Source organism: Toxotes jaculatrix, chromosome 6, assembly GCF_017976425.1.
Source record: "Toxotes jaculatrix isolate fToxJac2 chromosome 6, fToxJac2.pri, whole genome shotgun sequence".
NCBI lineage: Eukaryota > Metazoa > Chordata > Actinopteri > Toxotidae > Toxotes > Toxotes jaculatrix.
In genome coordinates this window covers 17,892,600-17,914,302 of record NC_054399.1, presented here as the reverse complement: position 1 = coordinate 17,914,302, position 21,703 = coordinate 17,892,600, and the positions used below count along the sequence as shown (strand labels likewise).

At 37.9% G+C, this 21,703-nt stretch overlaps 2 protein-coding genes across 3 annotated transcripts; both read left to right on the top strand.

Annotated features, from left to right (window-relative positions):
• Window positions 1-806: 806 nt before the first annotated feature.
• ttc22 (tetratricopeptide repeat domain 22) lies at window positions 807-5,960 on the top strand. Its single transcript, XM_041039564.1, has 8 exons — window positions 807-1,196; window positions 1,925-2,225; window positions 2,706-2,761; window positions 2,848-2,963; window positions 3,493-3,611; window positions 4,215-4,376; window positions 4,652-4,804; window positions 4,888-5,960. Exons 1-8 carry the CDS (start codon window positions 934-936, stop codon window positions 5,422-5,424), a joined length of 1,707 nt encoding a protein of 568 aa, XP_040895498.1. The 5' UTR covers window positions 807-933; the 3' UTR covers window positions 5,425-5,960.
• Window positions 5,961-12,098: 6,138 nt separating this feature from the next.
• On the top strand, window positions 12,099-14,675 carry LOC121182919 (MAGE-like protein 2). Of its 2 annotated transcripts, none has more exons than XM_041039561.1 (4): window positions 12,099-12,175; window positions 12,856-12,928; window positions 13,045-13,232; window positions 13,613-14,675. In XM_041039561.1, the coding sequence occupies exons 2-4, from the start codon at window positions 12,862-12,864 to the stop codon at window positions 14,234-14,236; spliced, it is 879 nt and encodes a 292-aa protein (XP_040895495.1). In that variant the 5' UTR covers window positions 12,099-12,175; window positions 12,856-12,861; the 3' UTR covers window positions 14,237-14,675. The 2 variants fall into 2 exon arrangements, with proteins under 2 accessions (XP_040895495.1, XP_040895494.1); XM_041039560.1 differs by having other exon boundaries at window positions 12,113-12,175; window positions 12,851-12,928.
• The last annotated feature ends 7,028 nt before the right edge of the window (window positions 14,676-21,703 follow it).

Here is a 21,703-nt window from a genome sequence, read left to right as displayed (position 1 = left end):
CATGTGCATATCAGATGTTCTTAGATAGCATTGTGACTTGCAGGAAAACCAGGATTCACAGTCAGTGTTTGCTTTTGTTGAACTCTTTGCAGAGTATCTGCATATCTCCTCTAGGTGTTTACTCCTAGCTATTCTATCAACAGTTCCTCATACTGCTGCAGGCTTTTTCTTTTGATAATTACCTTTGTCTAAATTGTACTGAATTTTTGAATGCAAGTCCATTTAAAGTAGAAACGTTAGGCAAAAAGAATGCCTGTTTTAGTTTTAGTCAGCTTTTCACATGTTACACTGAGCCTGATGGTTCACATTCTTTGGCTGGCTACAGGTGACACAAGCAGGGGCAGAGGGGGTTAAAACAGCTGAGACATTCTCCAAAACAAGGCTTCAAAACTATTCTTTTTTTTTTTTTTTTTACAAATATCAAAACATAAGTAAGCAAATAATATCATCCTGTCAGAATGGAGTTGAAAGAATGTTGGTTGGTATTTCTGTTACAAAGCCAAAGAGGTCAAAAAAAGAGAGACAATGAGAAAAGCAAAGACAACTCAGATGTGTTATAATCTCCAATTTTAAAAAGAAAAATGGATGAAGATGACGAGATTTTATGTATTTGTGCATAACAGGAATGATATGAATGACTTGATGTGGAAAAATATTTAGTTATACTCTATTAGTTAGTTATACACTATTTCCCCTCACGGTCCACTCCCTAGTTACTCCCAAGCCTAACCTGTTCAACCTGTCTGCACCTGGGTGACAAGTGGGTGGGTGAATTATGACACAGTAGACTGAACTGTCTGCTGAGAAGGAAAAGGTATTTTCTTGTGTAGAATCTTCGGTTAACTCACGTACAGATGGGACTTTTACTGTGCTCCTTGAAGGTTCTTGTCTTTTTTTAAATAACTGGTGGAAGAGAAGGAGGAACAGGAGGCCATGGAAGGAGACAACACAGATGACATTGAGTCTCTCATGGAGGGCATGGACTTTATCCCTGGCCACTTTCACCTGGACCTCAGCCTCAACTGTGACCCTGTGGGGCCTGTGAAGCTGCGACACAGGGACACTTATCTAAAACAGGAGAGCCTGCGGGGAGAGTTAGAGGCTGAAGTTGGATATTTACAATATGCAGTCAGAAATCTCCTGGGTCTGCTGGCTTTTCACCTTGAACAGATGGACACAGCTAAGGAAATATTCAGGTGATGATACACAGCTGATTTTGAGACATTGTTCAGGCATTCATAAGTAATTTTGACAAGTAATTTTTCTTAAGACTCTTTAGACTGTTGATTAGAAAAACAAAGGTTGAAATTTGTCTTTTAAATGTACATATGGCCCACCTTTGTAAGCTTACCCAGAACCACCACACGCTGAATGCCTACATCAGCATGATAACACAAAGTACAGCTGAGGCTAATGGGAATGTCATTAGTTTTGGCAAGCATCTGGTCTTACATCAAAGTAATGGACAAATTCAAATTGAAAAAGTTAAGGGATTACCAAAGTGATTTGAGTTCATCTTGAGGTGGTCGTGAAATTGTGTACAAATAGCATGTACATGGCAAGCCATCTGGTAGCCGTCAAGACATCTGGTAGCCGCCAAGACCTTCCACTGAAAGACAAAAGTAAGAGTCAGGGGATCACCAAGGTCAGGAAGATTCATCCTCTGGGAACCATGCTTACAAACTTTTATGGTAATCCAATCAGAAATTGTTGAGAAATTTCAGTCTGCAGGAAAGTGGTGGACCGACAAACCAACAGACAGACAGACTAACATTGTGTTTTAAGTTGAACATATTATAGCATATTGTTGTCAAGATGAGAATGACATACCTCATGGAATATCTTTTAAATTACTTTCAGTGTTCAAGACCTTTAATAGAGGATCTTTTTAAACACTCTGTTCCTGTGTATCTTGGCCTTTCAGAAGCATTTGTAAAGAAGACCCTGGGAACCTCAATGCCTGGGCCAACCTGGGCTATGTGTATGATAAGCTGGGGAGAGAGGTGGATGTAGGGGAGTGTGTGGATAAAGTGTCCTACCTCATGGGCTTAGATGCAGGAGAGGCCTCTCAGGAAGAGACCAGACTATTGGCGGCCCGCTGCCTGGCTGAACAGGCCTACGTTTATCCATATGATGTGGAACTGGACTGCGAAGACGACCTGAGAGAGAGACTGACTGCAGCACTGACATTTTACAACAGAGCCCTGGACTATGGGGGAGACCTGGTGAGAAGGAAACACACATAATGTCAAACTCAGAATAAAGCTGTAAATGTGTTTAACAGCTAAGGTTTAACATGCAGAATTAAATTTAAGGAGGAGCACTGAAATGATGACTGTTCAGGTGATGAGTACATGCATATCACTTTGTGACACAGAACTGTCCTCAGATTTTATTGGCTGATATTTCAGTTATGATGGTCATTTCATCATTGAATTCATTGCTCTTCCATGACTCATCTTCCCTGCAAAGTTAGAGGATATGGCTACGCTCAGGGGATTTGTTTTTAATATGAAACTGAACTCACAGTAACATGGATATAAAATCAAGTCATCAAGTCAATTTTATATCCCAAAATCATTGACAGTTGACAGATCTAGACAGGTGCGAAGTTGTCCTCATTTAAGGGTAAAAGCAAGTTCCTGCTATTCCTGCACAGTAAATGTAATTTTAATCTTAGTCATTAACGGCATAATGTTTTTCAGATACCAACGGAGGAAAAACTAAGCTGGTATTTTAAAATGGCAACCATCTATGTGAGGTACAAATCCACCATCAAAAGATTTTCACAAATAACCACTGCACTATTTAATATTTTCTCTTTACCGAGTTATTCTTTCCCTGCAGACTAGATGACATAGTAAAGACCAAAGAGGACTCTGAATACTCCAGACTCTCTCACTACAACAAGGGACTGAGGTTTCTCAAAGAAACACTGGATTCTGAGAGAACACAGCATAAAGGTAAACACAGCATGTTTCTGTTGGAATGTATCTGCTCTGTTGTGCTGAAGCAACACTCCAGTAAAGCAGTGTAAAAATACTCCATTACAAGTAACAGTCTATAGCTCAAAACATTACTCAGTTAAAAGTACTCCTGAAGTACTTTACATGTTTTGAATGTGAAATCTAATCAGCAAAGTTACCAGTGAAAGAGTTAAAAGCATAGTAATATTGTCCCTTGAAATGTAGCAGAGTGTGAGTATAGAGCAGCCTAAACGGGAAACACTGTATTGTACTGGTTTTACAGGTGCTTGTATTTTACTTTGAACCGTAGCAGCACTTATTACTTTCCACCACTGGATTTAGAAATCTCATGTATAATACCAGAGACCATAGTTAATTCAGCTATTGTCAGAAATTTTTCTTTAGTAATGAAACCAGCTACTTGTTTGATTATGTTACAGCAATTAAAACCATCTCTTCAATCTAGTTGGAGACAGGAAAATGTGTTTAAAGAAAAAAAAATCAGATCTCTGATCTCTGTCCTCAGCTCTAGCTTGGTGTTACATTGGCATCATGTTGGAGAGGAAAGATGAGTTCACCACTGTGCCCATGTCTGTACATGACTGTGGATTCTCTGCCTCTGATCCTCTATCCTGCTATGGAACTGTAAGTTAACCTTTACATCACCTTCTAACTGGCAAGCCAGAAGAAAAATGCAAGTGGACTGTGCTGAAAAGTTTTTTCCTCTTGTTAAATGAGTAGAATTTCTGTCATTTATCTTCAGTTGCTCTCCACTTGGTTTCAGCTACTAGCAACAGAATGTGCTACTAGTGGTTGCCAGTAGCAACCACAGCAGTTACAGTTTAACTGACAGTTACATTCACCATCTTGTCAGATCTGTGACCAAACAAATACTGATAGGCATCTACCTACTCTCTAAACACCCTTGTTGAAGTATTATCACTGGGTACTCCATTTATAATATTCTTGTTTTAAATATGATATTAAAATAGTTTTTTCTGGAATCAGTATCTGTTAGCTGTCTGAGGCTAATGTGTTGCTAATACATTTTGGGTAAATGGTAAGGTTGTGCTAATTGTTTTTACTCTGTTTTCTTTCACGATTGTGAACTCTATTTTTGTGTTTACTTGATTAATTAATGTGGTGTCCTACAGATTTACACTGGCAACAGCATAACCACTGCAGCATAGAAACTGTGCCCCTATACATGCTCCACCATGACATAACATAATATGTCTGTGTCTTCAGGCCATAAATATGGCCAGTGATGATGCATTCATCCTGAACCTTCTGGCTAAGGTCTTCTTTCTGCTGGGCAAACACGAAATGGCCACAGGGATCAGCAACATGGCCCTAAATGTGCTGCCAGATCCAGAGCTCAACTGGCAGGCTTACTGCACCCGCGCCAAGGTACTGCAGCCGAAGTACATCAAGTCAATGCCAAAATCAAGCCTGCAAACATCAGTTACCATGTAAAATCCCTTCAATGCTTGAGAATCTGAATGAATTTAAACTGGATAAACATTAGATCTAATGTTTGAGCTGGTATGTGCTATAAATTGATGTATTGGTAACAATTCAATTTTACACTCCAAACAGCTGCATTAAATGATTATGTTTACATTTGATAAGATGTCAACAAAAATGGTGCATCGTGCAAATATTTATAAATGTGTTCCTTTTAGATCAACATGATGCTCTATGCCAGGGACCTGGAGAAGGCAAAACATGGTGAAGGTGGAATCCCAGACCGACAGAGGCTAACAGAGGCCAGAAAAGACTTGGACAAGGTCTTGACTGTACGTCCATGTCTGCGAACTCACCTAGAGATGGCACAGGTAAAGGCATAAACAAATAAGGAGCAATATCGATAGATTTTTGTACAGCAACAGAGTTTTCATATCCATGTGTTCCTCTTTAGGTGTACTACTACATGGGCGTAGATGCACTCCAGGAGAGCCTTTTGGTGGATGAGGGAGCAGTGAATAGTGCGTTGGTGAGCTTGTCCCATGCCCTACAGTTTAAGTTGGGTGACAGTTTGCCAGACCTCCATGTGCTCAGAGGGCGCTGCCTCCAGCTGAAAGGTGAGGAGCAGAATGCTACAGACTGTTTCAAACAGGCCGTGGAGTTAGAAAGACCAGGAAGCACAGATACCACAGCCCTGCGCTGCCTCCTAGAGGCCCTCCTGGCTCTGTTCATGCAGGGAGGCCCTGATTCCAGTCCTGCTATCACCCAGCTAGAGATGTGGGTGCAAAAGGCAGAGGAGAGGTACCCTAAGGACATTGTGAAGGCTGAGCTGAGGTGCCTTTACAGGACTCACACAGCAGAGGTCACAGAGTTATCCAGGGCTCTGATCAGGACAGGACGGCTGGATCTAGTGAGGAGGCTACTGGAAACAGTGGTGCCTAAACAACTGGGTAAGAGGAAACCAGTTGCAAGGTCTTTGTCCTTGACATGAGGTAAATATATGACTTTAATAGATATACTTTGGCCTTCTCTGATGCATTAGAAAGGCGAGACTCGTTCAGAAACCTTGAGAGGAGAATATCTCTGCACTGTTGCCAGGCTGGTCTGGGCCTCGGTCACAGAAGCCTCTGACAGCACCTCTCCACATTAAGATATGTTTTGGAGCATATGTCAACTAAAGAAATATTAGATAAAAGTTACATACTGTAGCTTAAATGTATCTGACAGGTGACAAGAAGTTGAAACAGAACTTAACAGCTAAGTGTTCACTGATAATGCATTTCTTACAATATTCACTTGTTGTAACTAAAGTATGCTGAAACAATTGTGACAACAATTTGTTGATTTGATGTTAAGTTGCAAAGAGCCGTGAATCTGTAAAACCACAAAACACTGCTTTTCTTATGTAATTTACACATTATTCATTTGCTGTCTTTAACTTATTGTTGGAAGGACAATAAAATATCATAAACTGTCTTAAAATTGAACACATCCAGATTGTTCTTTTCAAAACAGTTCAACATTATATTCCAACCACATCCTGTGTATGAGTTTAAATACTGTCGTAATACAAACAAGTGGTTTTTATTTCAGTTCTTCATAGTTTCAGGTTTTGCTTTGTTTGTATTTAGTGGCCAACATGTCAGTCATCATTGAAAACTTATTTCAATCACAGCTGGGGGGTGGAGGGGGGGGGGGGGGGGGGCATAATTACACGGAAATGCACCTCTGAAAAAATGTGAACTATATCTTGTCTTAATCATTTTACATCAAATAAAAAGATAAGACTACGTGCACAAATGAAAACCTGACGTTCTACATTCCAAAGTGCTTTGGAAGAAGCATGTCTGTTAACAGCCAGTTTACCGCAGGTTATGTACATTTAATTTCATCATCCGTAATCTAACTACCCCTGGGTTAGCAAAGGACAAAACAGTGTGATGTTATTAAAGAACAACAAAGGAGGTCGTTAGATGGGACAAGAAAACATCAGACCTTTGGCATGGGGGTTTCAGCTGTTCATTTCCCATTTCCCAAGTCAATGGTTTCTTGACAACAATCATCACCATGCATTTATTACTACAACTATGATGATGAAGGTCTGCTAAAGAAGAAGCAATTTTAACCCAAACCACGATCTTGACCCAATCAAACATTAACTATAGTACAAGGTGGGTGTACAGAATCAGCATGTGCATTCAAGTTTCAATAATGTCCAATTATATGAGCTCCTCTCATCCATTTTAAAAGCTGACAGATGAAATGAGCCAGGAGGAGTTAACCCCTGTAAAGCACATTAATATACAGTATGACATTCTACAAGTTGTTATGGGCAACTCACAGCCAGAACATCAGTTTTGCTGTTGTGCTCAGTGACATGTGGATAACATTACTGGTCAAACTATTTTGCCAGTTGATGGCTTTAATCACACTAATTGTACTTCAATGCACATCAATTTGCAATTCATGAAAAAATGTGTCAACATATTTAAAAGGTGTTATATGATTCCAAAGAGGTCTCTGTGCTTCTGCCTCAGTGAACTAAAACCAGAAAAGTTGCCTTTCATCTGCAGAAACACAAACATGATCTTGTGCCAAAAACACATCAGCATCACTCACTCATAATTGCTGGCCTATCCTTTCATTTTGTCACAGCTGCAGAGGTGATAACGCAGCTTGCAGCTTAATGATGAACAACAACATTTTCACAACAGAATCTCTTAATCTGGACACAGAAATAAATATAGAGAGCTGGGGACACAGGGAGCGTTTCCAGGGTCCTTTTTTTTACTGGCTGAAACTTGAAAAAACAAATTAAAACTTGGATGGTATTGTTGTCCCAGGGACCAGATTTTTTGATAATTTTGAAATCTTCATTGTTCCATGTTCAGTAGCTTACAGTCTCCTTCCCTGCTGTTGTTGATGCATTGCTACCTTTCTTGGTACATTACTGACACCCACAGAGCAGTGGAAAAAGGTGAAGCAGCTGGCAGATGCATAATTGTGGATGTGCATGAGTGCAAACGTACTTAACCCACCCTTAAAAATATTGCTCAATGTCAAAACTCCACAGGGTACCTTTAAGGTCAGGGACCAACCATGGTATCAGTCAAAAGAACAACTGTTAACTGTTTGTAGGAAACAGGATGTAAACAGCAGTCTCCCATGTCAAAGTCTAACATTCTGTTGACCCATCCAGTCACTCTAACTTTCTTCCTGTGGGAACTTTGTGGCAGTTTAACAACATCACATTTCCTCCATTGCTCCCAGTGGACGAGAGTCATAATTGCTGAGACTGCTACGTAAAAATCAGTTTTGGAAATTTGCTGAAAGACTTAATTCTGTCATTTTTCTTTTTTCTACATTGTGCCACACTGTGCAAGGTTTGCACCACTGTTAATGGTCAGCAAAATTACAAACATTTGTTAGAGCTGGTCACTTTGTTGTGCACTTGCACCAGGATATTATGCTTATGCTTTCATCCACTTTCAAGAAAATAAGGCCTTTTGAGACTTAAAACAAGGCAATGTAACCGTGAGGTTTAACTTTTTCAGTAGGCAGATTTTCCAGTAGGCACAGTTATCTTCATCACAATCCCATCTTGGACTATGCACCACATTTCTATGTATTTATCCCTCTTTATAAAATGTAATAAGTAGCCAATATAAATATACTTATTAGAGGAGATGTTGTGACTGTTGCCTGTGTGTAAGGTTCAGTATCAAAGTTCCTGATGTGCCAAGAACTAGAACAACTCTGTTTCATCTTCATCAACATTTCATTTGATGTAATTTGAACCCACATTTGCTACAATACCATGGAAATACTTTTCTTAAGAAATACTTTTTGTTTCTCTTCTCTTGAAAAAATAAGATTCAGGTTTTGTAGCATTCTTTGAGTTTACAAGAGTTATTAAACATGTATAAAATGCCCCCCCTTCAGAGTAAAAAATTCATTTTTTGCACAGCTGCAGAGGTGACAACACTTCCATCTCAATCAGGTAAAATCTTTAAGATTGCTAATTAAAAATTGCAGATATTTATCCTAAAAACTTTAAATAAAATTTAATACAATCTGCAGTAAAATTTGTAGGATCCAGAAAAAGAGGGGATTACAAAAAACAAAAACAAGACAGATTTTTTTTTTTTGTAACATAGCCATATGCACCAGTTTTTCACATTTACTAACCTCAAAACAAAAACAGACAAAACCTGGTTATTTTCAAGGTTGGTTTGGTTGTTTGGAGAGTATACTTAATTGATTCAATTATTTACAGCTTTATTTATTTATTTATTTGCAGCTGAGATTTCTTGGTTTATGTAGCTTTTACTACTGGTATTAAAGTGGCCCTCGTGCATCAATATTGAAACATAAAAATTATAATGAAAGGATAAAATTGAAACGCAATGCTAACCTCAACGTGCAAATATGCCTAAAATCTTCATTATTTCATTTGTCATTTCAAGCCTTGTACGGTATTTCTATTCAAGGCTTGAGATTATATTTCTACAAGGACTTGTGATTTACACAAATACCAGTAAGGCCTTAACCCATGTTTATGTCTTTTAATTAAAATTTTAGCATCAGTATAATTGTTAAAGTATTACTACAGTACCTTATCCCAAATATTTTTTTTCTTACATGCAACTGTTTCCATCTCTAAAGATTTAATTTTATCTCTCTTTTTTTTTTTAAATTTACCAGTTTTTAACATAACAGTGAATTTATGATGTTTTTTTTAATGTTTTTTTTTTGTTTGTTTTTTTTTCCTCATATAGCATCAGTTTGGAACAGTTAAAACTGTATAGTTTACGGCAGTTGGCTGTCACACAGCTGCTACAGCTGGCTGGGGTTTTTATCAGCTGAAACATCACTGAAGCAGTCGATTACCATCGAACTGGAAATCACCCTACCCTTGTGTCAAATAATTACCACTCTATGTTATGCATTAATATTCAGGTAGAAAATTGTATATTAAAGAAATGGTGTTCACACTCTGAATTATAGCTTCTAATATTTCTTTCAGAGTCAAGAAGTTCTAAATCCAGGGATTTCCTCATCAGCATTCAATTTTATATTTCAAGAGCTCATCAGATCATCATCATCTGGAGCCAATGGCAGGACAAGAGTGGAGCTCTGGCCTCTTTGACTGTTGGGAGGACAAATATTCTTGTAAGAATCAATACCAGACTGATATTCATTCAAATTTGTTTTTTTGGATAGCCTTTGAAAAGGCCTAATTTCTATTTCTTTAGCTACATCAAAATCACGGAGAGAAACGTTATATGACACTACTACTAATTCTAACTGCATGTTTTTCAGGTTGCTATGCTTTCTGGTGCTTGCCTTGCTTTGCCTGCACTATTTCAAAAGCACTTGGAGAGAATGGTTTACTGCCGCTGTGTGACTTGTGCAGCCCTGCCGTAGCAGCTGTCGGTGGCATACCTCTGTGCGTGCCTCCTGTAGCCTTGTCTTTCAGGATTGCCATGAGACACAAATATGGTATCAAGGTATGATATCTGTGAAACTAATGTACACTGATTTCATACATCATGTAAAATTAAAGCCTCGTCCACAGCACTGTGCATCTACAAATGATGAAGTGATAAATAAAAAATAATTTTCATGTTTTATAACTTCCAACATACATACAACAAACTGGAATTTAAAGAGTACACCTTGAGTTAGTCTTAAGTGTTAGAAGAGGAACAACTTAGTCATGTTTGTCATCTTTTTCTGTGCAATTACTGATTCTTGCAAAACATTAAATAATAACTGAGGAATATACATATCAAAGAATTACTTTGGTTGTCCATAGGGTACACTCTGCGATGACATACTGATGACCTGCTTGTGCGACCTGTGCGTCTGGTGCCAGATTGATCGAGAGCTAAAACATCACAGCAACGGTGCAACCCGGCAAAATCCTGTGAACTTACAGCCTGTTTCCAGTCGTGGAAAGTAACTTAGCTCACAGACTCAGGTTCCATACTTAAGTACATTAGTGAGGTGCTTATGCTATATTAAAGCATTTCCATTTTCTAATACTTTTTACAGAGTTCGCTTTTACATACAAAAGATACAGTATGATTAACAAATATAGTAAAATCATTCTATAGATTAAACTACCCAATGTGTGCAACAGTTAAACTAGCTTCTCCTACACCAGCTGCAACAAAAGGCTTTTGCATCAATAATAATAATCCAGATATATAACACTTAAAGAAGCAATTCTGTATCATGAGTAATTTGAATACTCATGAGTACATTGTGCTGATAATCCTAATCTATTTTTTAAAAGTAAATCTTTAAATGCAGGACTTTTACTTGTAAAAGACTATTTTCACAGTTTAATTACTACTGTTACATTACTAATACTACTAATTAAAGCATCTGAGTACTTCAGTACTTCACCTCTCCTCTGCTATTTTTCCTCTTATGAAGTAAATGTAATTCAACTCAGAACAGTTGTCTGTGATGTGTTAAAGTTTCCCTGATTATTATTTGTGTGGGGGGATTACAGAGAGGGATTAGTTTCTATCGCAGTTTTTCCAAGAAGTTGTAATAATTATTATGACATTTGTAGTTCAGTTAGAGTAATACAAATATTAATTGTTAACTGGTATAATAATTGCTATAACAACATTTACATAGCACAAAATGGCAGTTAAATCTATTCAAATGACTGGGAAATATCCGATTCCACCTTACTTAGCTTTAATAAATTCATAAATTCAGAATCCCACTATATTTTTAAACCATCTGTGACCATTTCATGTGCTGGGAGGTGAACACATACCTATAGAGATGTTGTGTTACCTCTGCCTTTGTTATTTAATCTCTCTTAAAGCCAGTAAAGATGCTGTGTCACTGTGTTTTGATTCAAATCTCTATACTGGTGCGGGTCCATGAAGCTGTGCCCAGCAGGGGGCCCCCAAGCCTCAGTGGCAAGTGTCATTGTAACAGAATAAAACGACTCACAGCACAGCTCAGACATACAGCACTGCCTGCCAAAGACATTCTGAAAAAGTGAAAGACAAAAAGCTTAAACAAAAAAAAAGAATGAGAGATAAACGGTGGGGTTTCCCCAGTAATAATACATTTATTATTTATTTAATAATAAATGTATTCTTGTCTAGTGCGTGAGCACAAGTTTTGAGTTGTTTTGGCCAAAAGCAGACAGATGGTCTTCTTGTACTTGTTTGTTTTCATGGTTTGGATGTATTTCATTTCACAGGAGTATATTCACACGTCACCACAGGTCATTTGGTTTTTAGTCATGTATAATGGTGGTTCAGTCACACCACATGGGATTGAAGTGTTTGATGTTGAACCTCATCCTGTGAGCAGTGGTTTTATTTTGTTGGATGGAGAAATATCTTTATGGCAGACAGGCTGCATTACTGGCACTTAAGTAGAGAAGTTGCTTTGACTGCCCACAAAGGAATATCCTACAATCCAGATTTCAAAAGGACTGTAGGAACACAAGTCCCTCTGTGTACAAGGTAAGAAAACAAATATCTATAAAAATTGTAATGTTTGTGTCGCTTTTTAAAGAGACACAACTGTTTTTTTGGCTTCTAGTGTCCGAATGGTGTACTTTCGTTTTCATTTGTCTTTCCCATTATAGTCAGGTTCTGCAGCATAGTTTGATTTGTCTCTCAACATTCATTAGATGCCACTTCTCAATCAAGGCATATTCTTTCTGAGCTTTCCCAGGTGACAACAACAAGCTTTATCAGGTAAGGGTTTTAGGTTTTATAGTAAAAAAGAGATCTGGATCTCTTTTATCTCTTTTTTATCTTTATTTATCTAACATAAGGTACAGATTCACCTGTACAAAAGATAGAAAAAATTAAAAAGAAGAGATTATCATTAGGTAGACAGTACTGTTGTCAGTGCTGTTTGAGTATTGATTTTAGTTCTTATTTTTGCAAATTTGTTGCAGGTTAGTCCTGTAGACATTTTTAAATTCTTGTAGACATTTGAAATTCCAGTAGACACTTGAAAGCCTTGTAGACATTTGAAACTCCTGTAGACGCTGCTGTTGTGGTGGTTGTTCTTGGCACAGAACATATGAATAGGATATAAATGGGTTATAGGCTCCGTATAAAGAATAACCACCATCAGCTGGTTACCTGCTAATCCAGGGGCAATGAGTATACCCTATTAAAGTAACCACCGTTAAAACCAAAAGAAAGCTTTTCATTAGAGACATAATTTCACATTAATTGTCTTTACACAGGACATGACTGGATTTGATGTTCTATGAAATCAAGAACGTGTGAATTCTCATTAACATGTTTAATAAAGCAGTAAGGTGGTCTGAAATCTAAGGATGACTATGTGTTGTAAATATTTTTTTGTAAAAATGCAACATAATCTGTGTGTGCTAACATATTCTGTCTGTGGCAAAGTTCAGCAGCCAATGGCAGAACGTCCCTTGACAAACTGGAACAGCGGCCTCTTTGACTGTTGTGACGACATAAGCTCTTGTAAGAATAAACCCCAGAGTGCCATGAAAACTTAATTTCTTTTGTGTCATTTTCTCAGTCATATAAAACAGCTTAGATTGTATTCTGCTGAACTGTAACTTTTGTTTTATTTTCAGGCTGCTATGGTTACTGGTGCTGCCCTTGCCATGCCTGCACAGTTTCAGGAAAATTTGGAGAGAATAAGTGTCTCCCAGTATGTGACCTCTTCAGCCCTGCCTTTCTAGTAGCCTGTGGAATTCCTCTGTGTGCGCCTCCTGTATCCTTATCTATGAGGGTTGCCATTCGAAACAGATATGGTATCAAGGTATGGGAATGTAGAAGAATAATTCAAAGGATGGATTCACATTCTTTCACATTTGTCTTAAACCAGCCCTTGTATGCCCATATGTACATTATAAGCACTTTTGTTCTCTGTAATTCTTCCCCCCCGTCAATACTTGCAGTAGAGATATCCCACCCAAAATTTATAGTTCACCTCTATCAAACCTTATTTAATGTAAGCCTTTAGCAATCTGGCTTAGACAAATGAAGTGGGTCAGTACTGTTTCAAAGAATGTGACTCCATCCCTTTAATTTTCTCTGTAGACATTACAACTTCCTGCTTTAAAGCCCATAACTGGACTTTAAATGACAAGTGTGGGATACAGTTAAAAACAACATAATTTGTTCTCTGTTTTTCTGCAGGGTGATATCTGTAAGGACATCGCAATTACCTGTTTCTGTGTGTGGTGCTCCTGGTGTCAGATGCATCGTGAATTAAAACATCGCAAGGAGACCTCCACTCTGATTAGCATGCAGCCTGATCCACAGAAAATGCACTCTGCTCCACAGATGATGCAGCCTGCTCCATACATGATGACACAGTCTGCTCCACAGATGATGCAGTCTCATCCACCTGTGGCACAACCTGCTCCACAGATGATGCAGTCTCATCCACCTGTGGCGCAGCCTGCTCCACAGATGATGCAGCATGATCCACAGATGATGCACTCTGCTCCACCAATGACACAGTCTGCTCCAGAGATGATGCAGTCTCATCAACATGTGGCGCACCCTGCTCCACAGATGATGCAGCATGATCCACAGATGATCCACTCTGCTCCACAGATGATGCAGCATGATCCACAGATGATCCACTCTGCTCCACAGATGATGCAGCCTCATCCACATGTGGCACAGTCTGCTCCACAGATGATGCAGCCTCATCCACATGTGGCACAGTCTGCTCCACAGATGATGCAGCATGATCCACAAATGATGCAGCCTGGTCCTGGATACCCAGGTTCTACTGGCTTTGTGACCCAGTAAAGTGCTGTTGTGATTTCGCACAGAGCTTGGTGGCTTCTCACTGGCCTGTTCCATCTTATGAAAGAAACCTTATTTAGCTAAGATCATTTATCTATGGTGTGATAATGTTGTGGTGGTACTCAGTAAAAGCTGATTGTTAATTTGCCAGGTGTTACTTGATATGACAATATTATTTGTAGAAATTATCACATTAACATGGCTGAAATGAGACAATGAGACAGTTGCTGCAGTCCACAATGACTATGCTTTAACATGTCATTTAACATATATTAAAGACTGTTTCTAGTAATGATATACATCTTCCCCTCTTGTTTATGTGCTTTGTGTGAGCACCTCTGCTGCACTTATGCTCCTCCCCTGATAGGGACTGGTTGGTGTCTTGTGGTGATGTGGCTGAAATTAACAAAATAACAAAAAAATAAACAAATGATCAAGCACTAAAGAGTAGAAGGTTTTCTTCATCCAAATGACAAAGTTAAATAAATTCACAATAACAAAAATTAAAGAAAAAGGATAACTATGAAAACAAAATGTTCTGCCATGGTCTTGTGATCTTTGAAAACCCTTCCACAGAGGATCAGGTGTAATTAGCAAGTCCAATGTCCTAATGTACATGGAGACAGTCTGAGAAGACACTATTGTCTTCTACTGTACTTTAGAACCTTTTGCAGACTAATCATATCAACAGGTTGACAGCTCCATGTTTTGGGCTCAGAGACAGAAAAGTCCAAATGTAAAGCAAGAAATTAAAAAAAAAAAAAAAAAAAAAAAAAAAAGACAAAACACAAATGATCAAGCACTACAGAGTACACGGTGTTCTTCATCCAAGTGAAAAAGTTAAATAAATTCACAATAACAAAATTTTAAGAAAATGGGTAACTATGAAAACAAAAGAATAAAAAAACACACATAAACATGTAAAGTTAAACTAAAATAAATAACATGACAAGTATATGAAAAAGCTGCTAAAGGACAGAAAACTGACAAGAAGGGAGCAATGTGTGCAACAGACAATGTAAAAGTAAATAGCATGGATAAAGACAGTAACACCATCCCTGAAAGTTCAGCCACAGATTAAAGCCTCAGTTCACTCATAATCAAATTACAGCAGCAACAGAATCATTTAGGCAGAATTTATGGTCTGTCCAAACTTCAAAATGTCTTCCTCACTCTGATCCTTCAAGCACTGGAACGAGGCCTTAACTGTGTCCTCCCCTCTAGTGTAAAATAAATGTAAATGTAAATAAAATGTAAAAAGTCGTGAAAAAATCTGCTTTCTCTCACATCTTAGTAAACAGTGCATGCATGTGGGCGGTAACGAATCAAAATACCCAAGCAACAGAATTAGAACAGATCTTAACGAGAGACTCTTTCTAATATATACTGCATTTTTATACTTTTGTAACCAAAATCAGCTCTATCGAGTTCAACAACAACTAATCAATGAATCTGAAGTGTGAAGATGGCACCTAAGACTCAAGGAGATTCTGGTGGATTACAGGCAGAGTTTAATGGTGTTTTAAACACCTGACGATTAATCAATCAATTAATCATCAGGTCAAAAACAAAAACAAAAAAAAAAGTGCAGATCTTTTGATAATGAAAAGAATCCATGGAGGCAGCTCCAAAATGAAATATTGGCTTGATATGGAATCATTTACTTTAAACAGTGAAGATGTTTTTAATGTCTTGATATGTGCAACTTGACTTTTTGCTATTTTTGCTCTCAGTATACTTGAAAGATATCAGTGTAAAACAAGGGTTCAGTACGGAGGCCGAGAAAGGCCACGCAAATACAAACGCAAAAGCTGCAACACAAACGCAAAAGCCACAACACAAATGCAAAAGCCTCACAATGGAAATAAGTCACAACAGAAGTTGTTACTTTCTGGATATGAAGTGGAAGAGGAGGAGAAGTAAGTGAAACCTTCTTCAGATACTTATACTTAAGCTTCATAGCAGTCCAAAGTTAGACAGCAGAGTACATAGATATTAAAATATTAATTATTAGCATTGTTTGTGACAATTGCATAATGACAGCAATAATTATAAGTTTCTGAAGAGAGAGTTTTTCTCTCTCTGGGTCCTCAATCATCTCTCTCAGGCAGAGAGCACGAGCTGACATCAGAGTTTCCCTTCTCGCTCCCTCTTTGTCCCATAAACAGAGTTTTTGCTATTACTCTGTCTATTAGATAGAGAGGGAGCAAGAAGGAGAACATGACCTTCTCAGCGAGAAAGAGTGAGTTTTTCCCTTAACCCTAAACCCAGCCCCAACCCTCTCTCTCCACCGAAATAATTCTCTTTCTCTTCCCTCCACAGCGAGAAAGTTTTCTCTCTCTTTCACATACACATACACATAAATATACTCTATACACATAAATATACTCTATATACATAAATATTGCAAAAATATACACAGTCACACATAAGAACAGCAGAGAATAACAATAATCTAAAATAAAAACAATATAATTTTATCATTTTAGAATAACAAAAAAACCTATACAATTCCCCTGTGGGAAACTGCGAGAGTTGTGCGCTGCGCTGTTCCATTCATTGTCCGTACTGTTACTGTAACGCAGAAAGCAAAATATATTCATGACCTTTGTAAATGAAAGAATGATAAAAGAGAGGGTGGGAGAAGAAGAAGAGAGGGAGCATAAGACAGATAGAAAAGGGTCCGATTCAAAGAGGGGAGAGGAATTATAAAAATGGGCTAGTATAGAAAATCAATGTAGGAAGGAAAGAAGGAAGGGAGGGTAGAGGAAGAATACAGAAAGGATGGATAGATGGGGATGGGGGCACAGAGGGGTTAGGAAAGGGAGGAAAAGATAGATAAAAATGAGTAGGAGATCTTAGGGAAGTTAGGGAGGATAAAGAGTGGAAGAATGTCAATAGTAGTGTGTGTCATTTAAATAAAATATGAACACATTACTTTGGGTCTCTCATTACATCACATTCAGTTATATCATGAACATGCTTATCGCAGTTCAACACAGACTGACAGGAGACTGGAGATGACAGAGAGCATCAGCTAACAGTCAGGAGAGAGCACAATAACAGCTAATACAGACCCCACAGTACAAACTGAGAATAGTAACCTTGGAAACAGCAGAATATCCCATATCATAAGAACCTAAAGTTAAAACAATTTGCTATGGTTTCTTCTGTTAAACATACATATAATTCAGATGCCAATACAGATTTGAAATTCATTCATAAGATCACTCACTTGGTAAAAATGCAGCTTTAAGACAGAGTCAGTCTAACAGTCTAAATGAACAATAACGACTTAGAACAGAACTATGTCATATTAGTATCACATCTTATGTCATATGTCGACTCAGTTTGATCTTATTCACTATATATTGGAGAAGTTCTGGCTAAATGAATCCCGTGAGCACTAAATAAAAGACAAAACAAAGAATTAAATTACAAAATTTTCTTCAAGTGACAAAATTAAATGAGAAACATACAAAAAAAAGGACAAAGAAATCCTTTGACTACAACCTATATATTTTTTTAATTAAATTTTTTTTTTTAAGATACCATTTCTTTTAAAAAACACAGATACCACATGTTCAGACAGTTTCTCCAGGGCTTGGATTCAGGTGTTCAACTTCAAGTTTGTCGCATGTAGTCCAAATGTAAAGTAAGAAATAAAAAAAAAAAAAGAAAAAAAAGAAAAAAAAGAAAAACACATAACACAAATAATCAAACACTAAAGAGTACGGGTTTTTCTTCAAACAAGTGACAAAGTTAAATAAATTCACATTAACAAAAATGAAAGAAAAAGGATAACTATGAAAACAAAATGTTCTGCCATGGTCTTGTGATCTTTGAAAACCCTTCCACAGAGGATCAGCAGTAATTAGCAAGTCCAATATCCTAACGTACATGGAGACAGTACTTCAGAACCTTTTGCAGAGTAATCATATCAACAGGTTGACAGCTCCATGTTTTGGGCTCAGAGACAGAAAAGTCCAAATGTAAAGCAAGAAATTTTAAAAAAAAAAGAAAGAGACAAATCGCAAATGATCAAGCACTACAGAGTACACGGTTTTCTTCATCCAAGTGACAAAGTTAAATAAATTCACAATAACAAATTTAAGAAAAAGGATAACTATGAAAACAAAAGAATACAAAAAAAACATACACATAAATATGTAAAGTTAAACTAAAATAAATAACATGACAAGTATATGGAAAAGGTGCTAAAGGACAGAAAACTGACAAGAAGGGAGCAGTGTGTGTAACAGACAATGTAAAAGTAAATAGCACAGATAAAGACAGTAACACTATTATTGGAAGTTGAGCCACAGATTAAAGCCTCAGTTCACTCATAATCAAAATTACAGCAGCGACATTATCATTTAAGCAGAATTTATGGTCTGTCCAAACTTCAATATGTCTTCCTCACTCTGTTCCTTCAAGCATTGGAACGAGGCCTTAACTATGTCCTCCCCTCTAGTGTTTTTGAAATGGTTTTTAAAACATAGTGAAAGGTTTCTCTACCATCTGTAAACATCTTTTCAGTTTTGTCTTCTGAAATGGCTGTCACTATGTTCACATTTCTTTATAAAGTTTAGACATTCTACTTCAAGACAAAGCCTGTTATCCTTAAGAATGTTTCATTTCACATATGTCAATAGCATGTAGCTCAGTAGAAGCAAATGAATCATCATTATTCAACTTGGTGAACTTGACACATCTATTAGGTTTTCACAGCGGTCACTGCGTTCATCATCACCACGAGATGGAAAATGAAGCAAATATACCCAAACTGGGTGCATCTTTACAGTCATCTGAGCTATCTGAGTCGTCTCTCTGCCAGGCTTCCTTCCCTTACCCTGTCCACCACGCAATAAAAAAAAAAGGAAAAAAAAAGAAAGAAAGAAAGAAAGATACGAACCCACCTACACTTAAACTTGACCCAAATAACCCCACGTCGCTTGATTCTGCAGTGAATCTTGTCCGCGATTGACCGTATGAAGCGCTTAACAGGGGCGGGAAAAATTCCCCTGCCGGGAGGCCTCCCTTTGTGCCAACGCCCAAACACGTAAGAATCGCAAAACTTTTCCTCACCACACCTACTTCAACCCAGAAAGGTCCTACTCCAGTCTTCCCTTGGAACGAAACTTGGCAGAGCAAGACGAGCCAGTGTTTGACCTCAAAGTCCAACTCACTCTCCCTGTACAATAAAGCTTCTATCAAAATTTGGCTGGTGATGATGGACAGCAATGTAACTGTGCTCAGGACACAGGCTGATGAATCAATGGACATCAGACCTGCCCGTGTATCTCCAACATTTAATGATGGAAAACTTGCCCACTTACTGATCTAACAATGATTTTACTCAATATCAAAAATGTGATCATATAAATGCATTCATAAAACATCATCCATGGGCTGAATAACTGCTTGAGAAAGCCAACATCACAGATTCAGCTGTGTTTCGTTTGCACTTTCCTGAGACCGTGTCCTCTTGAGGCATCACAAGTGAAGAGCTGGTAAAACTTCAGTTCCAACAACAGAGTTAATAAATGGTCACAGTCTGTGCTTGATCGCCACCTGAGCTTCACTATGCCGAAAATCAGTCCATCCACTTCTTAGATGCAGCAGACTCACTTCCTGGTTGTGTCCTGTGGTTTGATGAGCAGCTTACAGACTTGTGGGATGTAGGCTGCAACAGTCCTTCAGAGGTGAGGTCCGGAGATCTAGGTGGTGTCCAGGGCTTGATGGATCAGGTCAGGCCACAACATTCCCCTTCCAGCCTTCTTTAAGGTTGGACATATGACTAAAACAGAGAAAAGAATAAAAAATCATTAGCCATCAGCAAAAACCAAACAGACTAAAGCAAACCTTCAACATGACATCAGATCTTACCTTTGGTTGCCACTCTCTCACTTCCTCTGACTCTGGTGTCTACTGCTCTCTCAGACTTTGGTGGAACAGTCCAGTGCATCCATCCCTGCAGGGTGGAAAGTCTTCTGGAAGTCTCTGAACTCATCTATCCATCAATCCATTAACTCGAAACTTCATCACATTCCAGTTCTGTATTGCCTGTGGAACTCCTCCTCAGCATGTTCTGCCGTGGTCTTGTGATCTTTGTAAACCCTTCCAAAGAGGCTCAGCAGTAATTAGCAAGTCCAATGTCCTGACGTACATGGAGACCGTCTGAGAAGAGACTATTGTCTTCTACTGTACTTTAGAACCTTTTGCAGACTAATCATATCAACGGTTTGACAGCTCCATGTTTTGGGCTCAGAGGCAGAAAAGTCCAAATGTAAATCAAGAAACTAAAAAAAAAAAAAAACAACAAATGATCAAGCACTACAGAGTACATGGTTTTCTTCATCCAAGTGACAAAGTTAAATGAATTCACAATAACAAAAATTCAAGAAAAAGGATAACTATGAAAACAAAAGAAAAAAAAAAACATACACATAAACATGTAAAGTTAAACTAAAATAAATAAGTATATGGAAAAGGGTGCTAAAGGACAGAAAACTGACAAGAAGGGAGAAATATGTGCAACAGACAATGTAAAAGTAAATAGCATGGATAAAGACAGTAACACCATCACTGGAAGTTGAGCCACAGATTAAAGCCTCAGTTCACTCATAATTGAATTACAGCAGTAATTAGCAAGTCCAATGTCCTGATGTACATATAGACAGTCTGAGAAGACACTACTGTCTTCTACTGCACTATACACCTTTTGCAGACTAATCATATCAACGTGTTGACAGCTCCATGTTTTGGGCTCAGAGACAGAAAAGTCCAAATGTAAAGCAAGAAAAAAAAAAAACACACAAAACAAATGATTAAGCACTATAGAGTACAAGGTTTTCTTCATCCAAGTGAAAAAGTTAAAGAAATTCACAATAACAAAAATTTAAGAAAATAGATAACTATGAAAACAAAAGTTAAAAAAACATACAAATAAATATGTACAGTAAAACTAAAAAAAAACATGACAAGTAAATGAAAAAGCTGCTAAATGACAGAAAATGGACAAGAAGGGAGCAATGTGTGTAACAGAAAATGTAAAAGTAAACAGCATGGCTAAAGACAGTAACACCATCACTGGAAGTTCAGCCACAGATTAAAGCCTCAGTTCACTCATAATCGAAATTACAGCAGCAACAGAATCATTTAAGCAGAATTTATGGTCTGTCCAAACTTCAATATGTCTTCCTCACTCTGTTCCTTCAAGCACTGGAACGAGGCCTCAACTGTGTCCTCCCCTCTAGTGTTTTTGGCATGTTTTTAAAACATAGTGAAAGGTTTCTCTACCATCTGTAAACATCTTTTCAGGTTTGCCTTCTGAAATGGCTGTCACTCTGTTCACATTTGTTTATAAAGATTAGAAATTCTACTTCCAGACAAAGCCTGTTATCCTTAAGACCTTCTCTTCAATTCAGCCCATGACAATGTCTCATTTCACATATGTCAATAGCATGT

What these genes read in the sequence shown, in the direction of transcription:
- ttc22 (XM_041039564.1), top strand. Translation starts at nt 934, where the DNA reads ATGGAAGGAGACAACACAGATGACATTGAGTCTCTCATGGAGGGCATG. An exon ending in TGGACTATGGGGGAGACCTG is followed by an intron (nt 2,226 to 2,705) that starts GTGAGAAGGAAA and finishes AATGTTTTTCAG; the next exon opens with ATACCAACGGAGGAAAAACT. An exon ending in TGAGAGAACACAGCATAAAG is followed by an intron (nt 2,964 to 3,492) that starts GTAAACACAGCA and finishes CTCTGTCCTCAG; the next exon opens with CTCTAGCTTGGTGTTACATT.
- LOC121182919 (XM_041039561.1), top strand. Translation starts at nt 12,862, where the DNA reads ATGGCAGAACGTCCCTTGACAAACTGGAACAGCGGCCTCTTTGACTGT. An exon ending in TTGTGACGACATAAGCTCTT is followed by an intron (nt 12,929 to 13,044) that starts GTAAGAATAAAC and finishes TTTTATTTTCAG; the next exon opens with GCTGCTATGGTTACTGGTGC. An exon ending in GAAACAGATATGGTATCAAG is followed by an intron (nt 13,233 to 13,612) that starts GTATGGGAATGT and finishes GTTTTTCTGCAG; the next exon opens with GGTGATATCTGTAAGGACAT.